Source organism: Tenrec ecaudatus, chromosome 2 (genome assembly GCF_050624435.1).
Source record: "Tenrec ecaudatus isolate mTenEca1 chromosome 2, mTenEca1.hap1, whole genome shotgun sequence".
NCBI lineage: Eukaryota > Metazoa > Chordata > Mammalia > Afrosoricida > Tenrecidae > Tenrec > Tenrec ecaudatus.
In genome coordinates this window covers 200,167,508-200,181,850 of record NC_134531.1, presented here as the reverse complement: position 1 = coordinate 200,181,850, position 14,343 = coordinate 200,167,508, and the positions used below count along the sequence as shown (strand labels likewise).

At 39.2% G+C, this 14,343-nt stretch overlaps 1 protein-coding gene across 1 annotated transcript; it reads left to right on the top strand.

Annotated features, from left to right (window-relative positions):
- The first annotated feature begins 299 nt into the window (after positions 1 to 299).
- Positions 300 to 1,247, top strand: LOC142440404 (olfactory receptor 2T33-like). Its single transcript, XM_075542854.1, has one exon. The coding sequence runs from the start codon at positions 300 to 302 to the stop codon at positions 1,245 to 1,247; it is 948 nt and encodes a 315-aa protein (XP_075398969.1).
- Positions 1,248 to 14,343: the final 13,096 nt, after the last annotated feature.

Sequence of the window (14,343 nt, the reverse complement as noted above, 5' to 3'; positions counted from 1 at the left end):
ATTATTATTATTTCATCATATCTTACAATGTACGAGGTCATATCTTACACTGTATGACGTCTCCCTTCAATAACATGTTATTTTTATGTGAATCAAAAAGACTTGTGTGGCAAAAGCAGAGATGGACTAGAGGAAACTCTGGAAAAAAATCTTGTTCGGTACTGAAAGATTAAAGTAATGATTTGCCCTCCATGTCTGTTATTTCATAAGTCAAATTTTTGTAAGAATATATCCAATGTTCCTTTTAAACAAATCTTCTTTCTTCACCATTCTTAGGTTTTCCAAGCACCGTCAGAGGTATGGAAAATGCAAATAACAGCATCGGAATAAGTTTCATTCTTCTGGGGCTTTTTAACCACACAAAGCTGCACCAGTTCCTCTTTGCAATGGTGGTCTTGATCTTCATCACCTCACTGATGGGCAATGCCCTGATGATTACCCTCATCCTTGTGGACCCTCAACTCCACACACCCATGTACTTCTTGCTTAGCCAGCTTTCCCTCATGGACATGATGCTGGTCTCCACTATCGTTCCCAAAATGGCAGCCAACTACCTGATGGACACGAGGTTCATCTCTCCCACTGACTGTGGAGGCCAGATATTCGTGCTCATCTCTTTGGGAGGTGGTGAGTGCTTCCTCTTGGCAGCCATGGCCTATGACCGCTACGTGGCTATATGTCATCCACTGCGCTACCCTATTCTTATGAGCCAGAGGCTCTGCTTGCTCATGACAACAGGTTCATGGCTTCTTGGAGCAGTTGACGGGCTAATGCAAGCTGCCATCACTTTGAGCTTTCCTTACTGCCACTCTAGGGAAATCAACCACTTCTTCTGTGAGGCGCCAGCACTGATCCGCCTGGCCTGTGCGGACACCAAGTTCTTCGAATCTTTCATGTACGTCTGCTGCATCCTGATGCTCTTGGTCCCGTTGTCTCTCATTTTTGCCTCATACAGCCTCATTCTGGCTGCAGTGCTTCGAATGCGGTCAGCTGCAGCCCGGAAAAAAGCCTTCACCACCTGCTCCTCTCACCTTGCAGTTGTGGGACTCTTTTTTGGGACCGGCGTGTTCATCTACATGAGGCCCAAGTCTCACAGGTCAGAGGCTCATGATAAGGTGGTCTCAGCTATTTATACCATCTTTACACCTCTCTTGAACCCTCTTATATACAGTGTGAGAAATAAAGATGTTAAGGGGGCATTGAAGCGGTTCCTGGTAAAATGTTTGCAAAGCCAACATGCAGAATGATTTTTCAAAATTGTGCCACAGTAGCTGGATAGAGGTTATAGTTCGAAATTATTGTTTTTTTGCACTATTGATTTCATTTAATTTCTCTCCTTTTTAAGTCAAAATACTATCCATTTCTTGGCAATACCTTTGCATGGTTTTACATGATTAATTTTACATTTGATTAATTAATTAACTACATTTGATTTGGGTCAAACTCTTTAGTCGTCTGTTTGCTCTGAATCTAAGGCCTCAATAAATGAGCAATAGGAGTAAGTTTACTAACCAGTATATAAAACATTGTGCAGTAATTAACCATATAATCTATATTTTTCATTATGTGGAAATAATTAATTTCTATGAAGATATATTATTCAATATATCCATAATGAGTTGAAACATACATGTATATCTAAACTTGTATAGTGAAGATAAAATAAATGTCAAAAAAATAAACCAGTACAAACAATGAACCTCAAACCTAAAACATGTTTTAAAAATTAGGAAAATTTTATTAATATGTTGTGATGAGATATGCTCATTATATATGTAATTATTAAAAGCGTGTCCATAGCTAAGTAGGTTTCTAGATACACGATTGTGAAGTAGAATTGACTTTTCATGATATATGTGAAAATGTACGGCTTAGATATGAGGTAAATATTTTTGTAATAAATGTTAAATATTTTACTCATTCTTTTATATGGTTTTCCTTACTATTTTTAATCCTTCATAGATCACTTCTGCAAAAGTGAGGTGTAGGGGACAAAAACATATGTTAATGCTATGTTCCATACTTCAATACATATTTACATATGCATTAAATAAATCACATATCTGCAAGCATAGAATTGAATCTATTAATTCATTTGAATAATTGGTGTTTGTAAGATTGCATCTATAATGTTGAAAGATCTTGACTATTGGTAAAAGGTAAGGCACAGAGAAATGTTGCTTTTCATTTTACACTCCTTTCTACTTTTGGCTAAGTATATGAAGTGATTACTTACAGAATAAGCTTTAAATACTTTTGAATAAGAAATAATCTGTGTCAAACAATATAACACTAGAGATATACGCTAAATAAAAATGTAATGTATACCATGCAGAAAATAAATAATGGATTAACAAAGAAACCTGCTTGTCTGAGCAAACAAGTCTTAATTTAAGAAAGAACTCCAGGCAAAGATCGAGTACAAGTTTGTGAAAATTTCAGCATGATTTAAGACAGTACCTTACATAAACACTTAAATAAAGAGCCTTCTGTGAATGCTAAGAATCTTGGAGATTCTCTTCAGCTTTTGTTTTTAAGCAATCAATAAAATATTTAAGGTCCTGGAGTAAAGCCTCAGTGTCTCTGTAAACCACAGTCTGATGTTCAATTCCATCCGCAGTTCCATAGGAGAAAGGTGAGTCTGTCCGCGTGAGTAAAGTTAGTTAAGTCCAATCAACTTAAGGGCAAGGAGACTGATTTTGTTGTTGGTAGCTTAGCAAGGCCATATGGAGTGCAAGCTTTGAAAGAGTTTATAAACTTTGATATTTGCCGCTTTTGTTTAATTAAGTAGATAACAATAGCTTTATGAAAAGCAACATTTCCAAGCATTTTGTTTGTTTTTGTTGTGTTCTTTCTTCCTGGTAGGAATACCAACCAGTTTTGTTTAAAATGTTAGATGACTAAATTGGCTACTCTTTAGTTTTAGGGTAGAGAACGTCTGACCTGAAAATCAGAGGCAAAGAACAAGAAAAACAATTCCCAGAGAGTTATGCAGAGTCTTAATCAGGAATTGGCATCAATTTATATCAGCATTGCAGGATTGATAGAGATCAGTGATTCATTCTCTCCCTAATCCCTGGTTTAAATATAAGTGTTTTAAAGGTGGAACATTATAAATTGATACAACAATATTGGTGAAGAGGAATTGAGGCTCCTAGTGTGTATTCCCTGCTGACACATATGCCTGTTTTAATGAAAGTTCTTTTTCAGTAATGTGGGGGCTCAACATGAAACTTGAGTTTTCAGCTTCCAGTTGTGTCATTCATGGGGTATAATGATAATGGATGGGGTAGAAATGAGCTGTCTCTGATAAAACTTGCTGACAGTGCATGTACATTTCAAAAATAAATAAATGTATGAATTCCCTACTTATTGACTTGAAATGGAATACCAATAATAGTGAACCTAAGGACAGAATAGACGGGACCTATGAAATTTACAAGGCAGTGCATCTTTAGGGACGCATATTGCTATTTCTTTCTGTTGATGCGTTTGAACCACTGACCTTAGCTAACAATTTTGCACCAAGGCATTGTGTAGCGCATGTGTTTATCTATACACACCGTGTTGAAGGGGACTCTGGAGGTGTTTTGGACTGCTGATCTCAAGTCTATGATTCAAACCCACCAGCTGTCTCATGGCAGAAAGTGGGACCTATGTGCTCCCTTAAAGATCCAACCTTTTTTTTTTATGTCACATGAACTAGAATCAATGTCATTATTGCTGAATGGCATTGAGTTGATCCCTATGCAAAGTAACCCTGCACACAACAGAAAAAAACACATCCCAGTCTTGCAACATCCTCACGATTATTCCAAGGCTTGAGCTCATTGTTGCAGCTACTGGGTCAATCCATGTCCTCAAGCGCCTTCCTCTCTTCCACTGACCCTCAGCATCACCAAGCATGATGTTCTACCCCAAGGACTTTTTTCTCTTGATAATATTTTGAAAGTATAGAAGTTGATGTATTAACATATTTTCCTCTCAAAAGCATTACGGCTGTATTTCAATGGAAAGAGTATCAGTTTGTCCTGTGACCAGTTAATAGCACTTTCAATATTTTTTTTTAGTCCTGCAATTCAAATGCACACATTCTTCTTCAGTATGAACACTGCCAGATGAAACAACATTTTGCATTAAAGCCAGTCTTTCTTGAACACTGGCACTAAGTAGCCACCCGAAACTGAAACCTTTATCCTGGTGCCTCTTGCTAAGCTTGGCACCATGCTTTCTTTAACATTTTAAAAAATTATTTGACAGACATTCCAGAAATGATTTTAGCATGGCATGGTCTATCAAAATTCTTTAATGACATGTAGTGCCTAGAGATGCTAGAGAAAACATGACAGAGGATATATATAATTGACAAATATATATTTATATACGCATAATACATACATACATACACACACACACATACACATATGCCAAGAGTATAAAGGATATGTATCATAAACCTGATGCAGAAAAATAAGAAGTAAATATGTGTGGTATTACACAATCTGGTGTCAATTTGGACTCAATTGGATTATGATTGAAGGTGTGGAGTCTAGTCTATCAATTAGACAATGAAGCCTCAATGTGGGCATGGATTTCTCCTGAGATTTTGGGAAATCCTGTTTTTACTCCTTGGAGATGAGAGAGACTTTCTCTTGGCTACATCCTTGGAGATTCTCTAGTGACAAGGCTCACTCCCTGTGAGACATTCCTAAAGAGAATCCACGTTGACCTACCCTAATGCAGCCAAACCCTGAACCTCGAGAAGCCACACAGAGACCTCTGCCAGCGCTGACATTCTGACAAAGCCACTGGATCTATAAGACTTCTCACACACTGGTCTTTGATCATCCAGCACTCAGCATCATTGCAAGTGTTTTGTGAGTCAGAAGAGAACTTTGTAGATTGGTATCATATACACGGGCGAATAATATTGGATTTTTGAACTTGATCTGGACCGCGCTGATATTTTTTTTCTCAGTATCCAAGTGCTCTTCTATATAAACCTCTTTCTTAAGGTTAGTAGACCAACGTGTAAACCACTATACTATGGGGGCTCCTTATAAACCTCTTTCTTATACATATATGGGTTTCTCTGTATTTGTTTCTCTAGCCTACCCAGAATAAAAGAACATATATATGCCATATACATACATACATATATATATAAGCATATCACAGATAGTGAAACATATATTTGCTGTTTCCCAGTGTGAATGAATTCAGGGAAAAAAATCCCTTGAATTCTGATATTGAGGGGTTATTTGTGCAAAATAATAAACAATTAAAGTAATATCTAAAAAGGATGGAAAGAATGTAAAAAATTAATAAGTCAATTTTCAACATTTCAGGAGGTAGCATATTATCAACAACTTACACAATTGTAGTAAGAAGCCCAAGTGACAATGAAGACATTGGAATATATATATATATACTACATATATATGTTATACTTAAGGAGCTGATGAAACATCAATGAAAAAAATTCTAAAAATGAACACGATCATTACATATGACATTTGTTTACACCAAGAAATTTGGATGTCTGGAACCTGGCCAACCCACTGGATGTTTATGCTTATTCTAAAGAAAAATGATATAACTTGATGTGGAGATTATCAAACAGTATTATTAATATCAAATGCAAGCAAAAGTGTGCAAAAAATCAAGCATTATTGCAGCAGTGCATCAAGGGATATCATTGCTAATACTTGATGGATCTTGGCCCAAATAAGAGAACATCAACTATGTTTACCTCTATTTTATAGGCTATGCAAAGGCATTCAACTGTGTGGTCAAAAATTATGCAAATTAATAATGCAAAAGAACAAGAGCACCACACATTTTGACCTTCTACTTAATTTTAACCCAAATCTAAGAACAATCGCTTCTATGACATGGCCCTGCTTGATGTTCACCCTCATGAAGTGATTGAAGATAAAGGTGCTGTAGAACAATGTGGTGAAGTAACCAGATGGTGCCCAGCTTTCAGAAAGAAAAGCAACCGGAACCTTAAAATCTTGTTTCCAACAAGCAGCCATCTAAGAGAGACATCTACTAAATCCACAAAAAAGAATCACGTAAGCCTGTGTGATTCGGGCATTTTGAATTTTAAATCCATATCTAATGGAGGGAATGGTATCAGAGCTTAAATTGTGAACACCAGGTTTGCTGAGGCTATGGATGAGAGTCGAAGCCCAAAAGTAAGCCTCTGCTGAAGTCACTTTGACTATAGTTATGAGAAGCTAATAGCCCTGTTATCAGACAGAGAACATTTTCAAGTGAATTACGGCAGATGTGGTTAGATCAAATTGTAATCTCTTTTGATTTTACTTTTGACTGATTTTAATGCTGTTTAGTTATAAAATAATAATAAGGTGGAAGAGGACTACATTTGGAACAGGCAGCAGGTTAATCTAGTCTGACCAGAGACTCCAGATGTGAATAGACAAATAGTTTTGTTAATTGTAAAACTGCAATGGAAAATAGATAGTTGCAGATGCAGTTAGGATAAAGTTATTATTTGATGTCTTTTATGAGCCATTTAAAATGTGTTAGTATTTAATCTTTTCAGGTTTTTGTTGAGGTTTTTATCTGTTTTACTTTATTATGCTTGATCTTTTCTTATGTTTTTTTGTTTTCTACGGTTTTTCTGTATATATATATAATTCAGCAAAACATACATCTATGGAGATAGTAACTGGATTAAGGATTTCTTAGGGGTTTTGTCTGGGGGATTTGGAGAAATATAGAGTAAATAACTAAGTGAAAGGATGAAGAAAATACTTTAAAACCTGTATTGTACAACTCTTCTTTATGTGATCATACTACTGAATTGTATGATATGTAAATTATATGCCAATAAAATTGTTGAGAAAAACAGAAAAGTATCATAAACATTAGAGAAAGATATTTTTCTATCCTAAGAGGAATGTCATATCTGACTTCAAAATACCCATTGTACATTATTCTGGAAATATTGGCAGAGAAGAGAAAACAAAAGCAAAATTTAAAATAGGACTCTGTAAGATGGCACAAACTTGTCAATCAAATACCAGGAGTAGTACTCATCCATGTCTTCGTGAAATAGTAATATTACTCTGCTATAGGAAGCTATGCCACTCATATTTGAACTGTCAGCTTGCACACTCATGGATATGCAAGACTAAGAAGAGACTCAGAAGAAGACAAAGGCTGTTAAATTGTAAGGAATTAGTCACTGAAAACCTTATTAATACTATCAGGGATTTATATTCTACCAGACAGTGATTCCCTAGGTTGGAAGTTACTCAAAAAATGACTAGGGAAGAACTCTTGTACTCAGATTAGAATAACCTTAGTGAAATTGATGGAAAATATGGTTGAGGCCTTCGTTTGTGCAATAGGACATGACTAAAAGTGAGATGAAACATCTGCAAATATCCAATTGTTATCAGAATGTAGAATGGGCTAAGAGTGGATCTAGGAAAATTAAAAGTTTCTAAATTGAAACAAAATGTGTAGGGGAAATGGCCACCAGCTAGGTAGCTCATGGCCAGAGCTCTGTGGAGATCAGTGAGTGGGGAGAGTTGGGGGCTGGGTAGGGTCATCAAGTCTGCCTGTCGATTCCCAAGACCAATCAGAGCACCTCTCTGAAGCAGATGCTAAATTCCACACGATCGCTAGTGCTCCCTGACACCATGGTCTCTCTTGTAGTGCTCAGGACAGCTGCCCTGCCCTCACCGGCACCACAGGGCAGGCAGGTGCATGGCAGAGGCCTTGCCTTGCTCGGTGCTCCATGCAGAATCGTCAGCCAGTACCCCACACCCTGTCCCAGGGTGTCCATGGTCCCACATGATTGCTCCAGTTGGCGTTCTCCCCTTCCCTCCCACATAGACTCATGTCCCACCTGGGCACCCCTTGAAGACCAATCAGCCATTTCCTGCCCCCTCTTCCCAGGAGGCACATGCACAGGCACGACAGCACAAGCAGTCAGATGGAAGAGGCTATGGCCCAGCCTTTGTGCTCCCCCAAACCACCATGCAGACCTAGTCCCATACTCAAAGGTCTCAGCCCAGAGGTACCCGCCCCATCTCTGCACTTCTCACAGATCCATCAGCCAGCTCTCTTTCTGGCTTCTCCCTTCATCCCTCCCCCCCAACCCCCAAAGCTTCCCATCCTGCCACATCATTTAAGGCCTAAGAGGCAGGGGACACAAGTCTGGCAGAAGCTTCTACAGCTGTGGCATATGGACCCAAGGTTTTGGGGCTTGCCTACTACATTCTCCCTTCTCCCAACTCAATCCATGCCACCCTCTATGCTTCAAGCGGTGAATGGCCCTCCTCCCACCCACCTACCTGTGGGAAGTGCCCCTAGCCAGAAACAGATTACCCAATTCCCAACCCATCCCCTAAGTATGCTCCCCTGCATTTTGGTCAACATTTTCTATCAGACTGCAGCATGCACAGCTGCAAACAGCCCCCAAGGAGACCTCAAGGTGACTGGAGCACAAACCATAGACCAAGACTACAAGGAAACCCCAACAGGACAAAGATAAAACACATCCCTCAAGACAGCTGGCTAACGGCAGCCTGCAGAAAAACCAACACCAACCTCCCAAAGAGAGAGTCCAGGGCTCTGAGACACAGGGAAAATGGCACCTAGTTCCCATGAGCCGACCAAAAAACAACAAGCTGCTTCCACAGTTTCAATAAGAGAAGATAAACAAATTCCAATGCCAGAGGACCACCTTGAGCTAACAGCAATCATTGAAAAGGCAGATGTTGACCTCCAACAGCAAGAAATCTTCAGAATGATGCTTGTAGCCATACAAGACATGAGGGAATCATTATAGAGAACGGATGAAATGATACAGGAAATAAATGCCATGCACCAAAGGGAAAGACAAGAGTCAAGGGGCAAAATAACAAAAACTAATAGCAAACTCACGGACTTCACCCAGAGAACAGAGGAGACAGAGAACCGTACCGGTGACCTAGAGGATTCACAAGCAGAAATAAATAATCGTGAGAAAAAAAGTCTAATAAGTCCATCGGAGAAGCTGAAGTAAACCTCGGAGCTATGTGTGACGCTATGAGAAGGAACAACATCAGAATTATCAGCTTGCTGGAGGAAAGCACATGAAGGAAACCAACATCCAAAATAGTGATGGAATGCTTGGAGGAAAACTTCCCTAGCTTAATGAACGAAAACCAGGCAACTATGCTGGAGGCAGAAATGGCCCTAGACTGAATGCCAAGAAGAAATCACCAAGACAAATCGTTGTTAAACTATCCAACTATGAGGAAAAGGAGAAATTTATGAGAGCAGTTAGGGAAAACCTGGCAACCACATATAAAGGCAAGCAGATAAGACTATGCTCAGACCTATCAGCAGACACTATGAAGAAGAGAAGACAGTGGAGCAGCATATTCCAAGAATTGTAGGAAAATAATGCAAAGTCAAGAATACTCTATGCAGTCAAAATATATATCAAAGTTCATGGAGAAGTGAGATTCTTGCCAGACAAGAAAGTCTCAAAGAATATGCTAAAGGAACCCAGAACTACAAAAGATCCTTGCCCACACAATGTGGGCAGAACAACACTAACCCACCACATGCAATAGACTGGCATACAGAACAACTCCACCCAGAGACCACCAAAGGGAGAACAGCTCCCAATAAAACAAAGGCTCAAAAGTGGAAAGAAGGCAAGTATGAACCACAAACACACACATGCACAACCCACAGAAAATAATTGCAGGTTGGAAAACACTCATTAGAAGGATAAAATGACATAACCGAGTCGACAAATAGAGGCAATAACCCTGAATATCAATTGATTGAACTCAGGCCTTAAGAGACAGAGACTAACAGACTGGCTAGGAAAACACAACCCCTGGATCTGCTGCCTACAGGAGACACATCTCAAGACGACAGATAAAAATAGGCTGAGAATCAAAGGCTGTTAGAAAACATTCCAAGCAAACAGCAATTCCAAAGAAGCAGGGGTTGAAATTCTAATCTCGGATAAAATTGACCTCAAAGTGCACACCATAAAAAGAGATATAATATTCAAGGGAACAGTACACAAAGAACCACTAAGCATTATAAACATTTACTCGCCGAACAAACACTCAGCAGAATATGTCAATCAAACACTCCAATAGATGAAAAAATAAATCACAGCCTCAACAATTCTAGTAGGTGACATCAATACTCCATTCTCTGAGAAAGATAGATCATTGGAAAAGAAACTCGACAAGGAGGCTAAAGATCTAAACAGTACAGTTAGGCAATTTGACCTGATAAATACCTACAGAGATCTTCACCCTAATGAAAAAAAAATCACCTTCTTTTCATGTCCACAAGGCACATATACAAAAATAGGCCACATGCCATGGCATAAGTCGAACCTACATAAATGAAAGCACATTGATATCATACAGCCATCTCTCTCTCTGACCACTGTGCTATAAGATTGGAAATCAACAAAAGCAAGATAAAGAAATGAAAGGAAAACAATTGGAAGATGAGTAACTCTCTGTTGCAAAAGGAGTGTGTACTGGCTTAGATCAGAGATGAAATTAGGAAAGTTCTAGAAACCAACGAAATTGAAAACAAGACATACCAAAACTTATGGGACACAGCAAAGGCAGTCATCAGAGGAAGTCTCATAGCATTACATGCACACATAAAGAAGGAGGAGAGGCTTATGGTTGATACACTGGCACAAAATTGTAGCAGCTAGAGCAGAGTCAACAAGACAATCCAACTAATAACAAAAGAAAAGAAATAATAAAAATTAGATTTGCGATTCAGGAGAGGGAAAATAAGAAAACTGTGAAAAAAATCAATGCTGCTAAAAGCTGATTCTTCAAAAGAATAAATTGAATCAAGAGACCTCTCATGAATTTGACCCAAGAAAGATAGGAACATATTTCAATAGCAAGAATGAGGGATGAAAGAGGGAATATTGAAACTGACGCTAGTAAAATCACAAGGATAATTACACAGTATTATGAAGGACTGTACTCCAAAGAAGTCAAACACTTGGAAGACATGTACAAATTCTTAGCAAAGCAATACCTCCCTAGATTAACCCCAATGGCCATCAACAACCTCAACAGACCTATAGCAATAGAAGAAATAGACAAGGTTATCAAGGAAATATTACCAACCAAAAAATCACCTAGACTAGATAGGTTTACATTCAGGGAAGAACTGACACCAATCCTCCAGAAATTCTTGCAGAACAGAGGAAAAGATGGCAAATTCCAAATTCCTTCTGTGGAGCTAGTATAACTCTGATACCCAAACCAGGCAAGGATCCCACAAGAATTTAGAACTACAGACCAATATCCCTAAAGAATATCGATGCCAACATCCTTAACAAAATACTAGTCAACAGAGTACAAATGTATTAAAGCAAACAATGCAACATAACCAGGTGGGATTCATACCAGGGATGCAGGGATGGTTCATTAGTATCACTTGCCACATTGAAATGAAAAAGTATAAGACCCACATGATAATATCGATAGACGCAGAAAAAGCATTTGACAACATCTAATACCAATTCGTGTTTAAGACAATAAAGAAGATAGGAATGAAAGGAAAATTCCTCAATATAATATAAGCTATATATGAAAAATCAACAGCTAATGTGGTATTCAATGGAGAAAAGAGAGTTCAATTCTTTTGAAAAAGGAGACTAGATAAGAATATCCCTTGTCTCTACTACTACTTAGATCGAACTGGAGGTCCTAGCTAATAATATGTCAAAGAATGGACATCAAATGTATTATTCTGGGGAAGCAAGAACTACATCTATCGTTATTCACAGATGATATGATTTTATAAATGGAAAATCCTAAAAGTTGCACCAGAGGAATCCTAGAAGGAATAGAGGAATATGACAGACAGTAGGTTGTACGATCAACAGACAGAAGTCTACTGCACTACTGTACCCATTGGATAAGGCCACAGAGGAGGGGAGCAGAGAAGGAGTGTCTTTCACAATAGTCAAACACAAATGGAAAGATGTAGAGAGATACCTGACGGAAAATCTAAAGAGCTGTATGACAAAAACCATAGAACACTCTTAACAGAAACCAAGGGTGACCTCAACAAATGGAAGGACCTTCCATGCTGCTGGATCAGTAGACTCAATATATAAAGATGTCAATTCTGCCCAAGTCGCTATATAAGTTCAATGGTATCTGATCCAAATTCCAGCATCTTCCTTCAAAGAATTGGAGGAACAGATTACCAACTTCATACGGTGAGGGAATAAGCAGAGAACACCTATAAGAAGGATATATTTGGAGGGTTTGCTTTATGTGACAGTAGCACCTATTATACAGCCACAGCGGTCAAAGACCGTGGTATTTGTATAATGATAGATATTCAGACCAATGGAAAAGGATTGAAAACCCAGAAATGAAATCGTCAGCATACAGACAACTGATCTTTGATAAGAGCCTCCAAAATATCAAATGGGAAGCCAATTCACTCTTCAATTTGTGGTGCTGGAAGAAATGGATATGTAGCTACGGAAAAATGGAGCAAGACCCTTACCTCACTCCATAAACAGGAATAAACTCTATTAGGACTATTAATGAGGGAATTGGGACAAACCTGAGAACCTTGGCACAGGGATTACATAGGCTATCAGAAATCAGGAAGGACACAAACACAGAGGAGGCACAAATTGACTAGTGGGATATACTAAAGATAAAAACACTTGCGTACATCGAAAGATATCGCGAAGAAAAATAAGAGACAACAGAGAATGGGAAAAAATCTTTGACAATGGTACATCAGACAAAGGTCTCATTACTAAAATCTATAGTAGTCTGCTAACTTACAACAAAAAAAGAACCAATTGTCCACTCAGGTGGTCGGCAAAGGACCTGAGCAGGAGTTTCTGAAGGGCAGAAATCCAAATGGCCAATAAATATATGCGAAAATGTTCCAGATCTCTAGCCATAAAAGAAATGCAAATTAAAATAATCATGAGTTAGCACCTAACACCCTCAAAGACAGTTCAATTCAAGAAATCAGAAAGTAACAAGTGTTGGAGGGGATGCGGAGAGATAGGAACTCATGTCCACTACTGGTGGACCTGCAGGTTGTACCACCATTATGGAAATCAATTCAGTGATATCTGAAATAATTGGAAATTTAGCAACCATATGATCCAGCAATCCCCCTACTGGGCATATACCTAGAAGAGACAAGAAACAAACCATGGCCAAACATCTGTGCCCCACTCTTCATCACAGTACTGTCCACACTTGCAAGGCATTGGAAACAGCCCAAATTTGCATCTACAGACTAATGCATTAAAAACTCTGGTATATGCATGCAATGCAGTACTATGCATCCCTAAAAACCAGTGGTGAATGCATAAAGCATATCACCCCATGAAAGAACTGAAGGAAATTATGCTAAGGTAAGGAAGCCAAGCTCAAAAGGACAAGTTACTACATGAGTTCGTTGAGGTAAGCTAAAAAAATTCCAAAGGGGCCTAGGGAGAAGCTACTATATACACACGTCCCTGGAGTGATATCCAGGTAATATGGCAGGGGCCAGACAAAACCCATAAATATATAACGTTGCCCACGAAAAAGCAGGAGTGGAGGAACACATGGGTAGTCGGGGGAACAGTGCACTCACCCACACAGGAGAGTGTTGATTGTGTCTCCCCAGGGAAAGAGGGACCATACTTCAACCCCGGGCTCCAAGACAATAATACAATTTACTGAAGTGAAGCGGGGAACAAATAGAGAGGCCTAAGGGGCTGGCTGCATTGTCAACTAAGTGGACAGCAGCACCCTCTCCTGCAGAAGAATTCACTTCAGAGGACAGATACAACTCAAGGAGAGGAACTTCTCTGATCAGAGCACACAGGGGCCAAGGAGGGCGGAAGGACGAAAAAACAAGTGAGGCACAACCTGGCTCACCAAGCCCAAAGGACAATGTTTCTGCTCAGAGCAGCAATGCATCCAGACGCCCACAGGATCGGCTTCACCTTGGGACACAGTGTTCCTCACTGACCCTTAACACCAATGGGGACAACAGTAGGGATACATGGCGTGGATTGTGCCTGCCCTGAGCCCAATACACAAAAGTCAGCCAATGGGGTCATGCAGTAGAGCAGCAGGGGAAGCAGAGCAATGAAGTCCCCAGGGATAGATATGGGGCCAGGGCATGGGGCCCCATCAGACTCGACTGTAAAGCACTCATTAAAGGCAGCAATTAGACCCTGAACTATTTGTAGAGATTTTGTTGTTGTTGTTATTGTAGCTATTGCTTTATTTTCTATTGTTGCTTCCTTGTACTTGTGATGTGATATGATTGTGC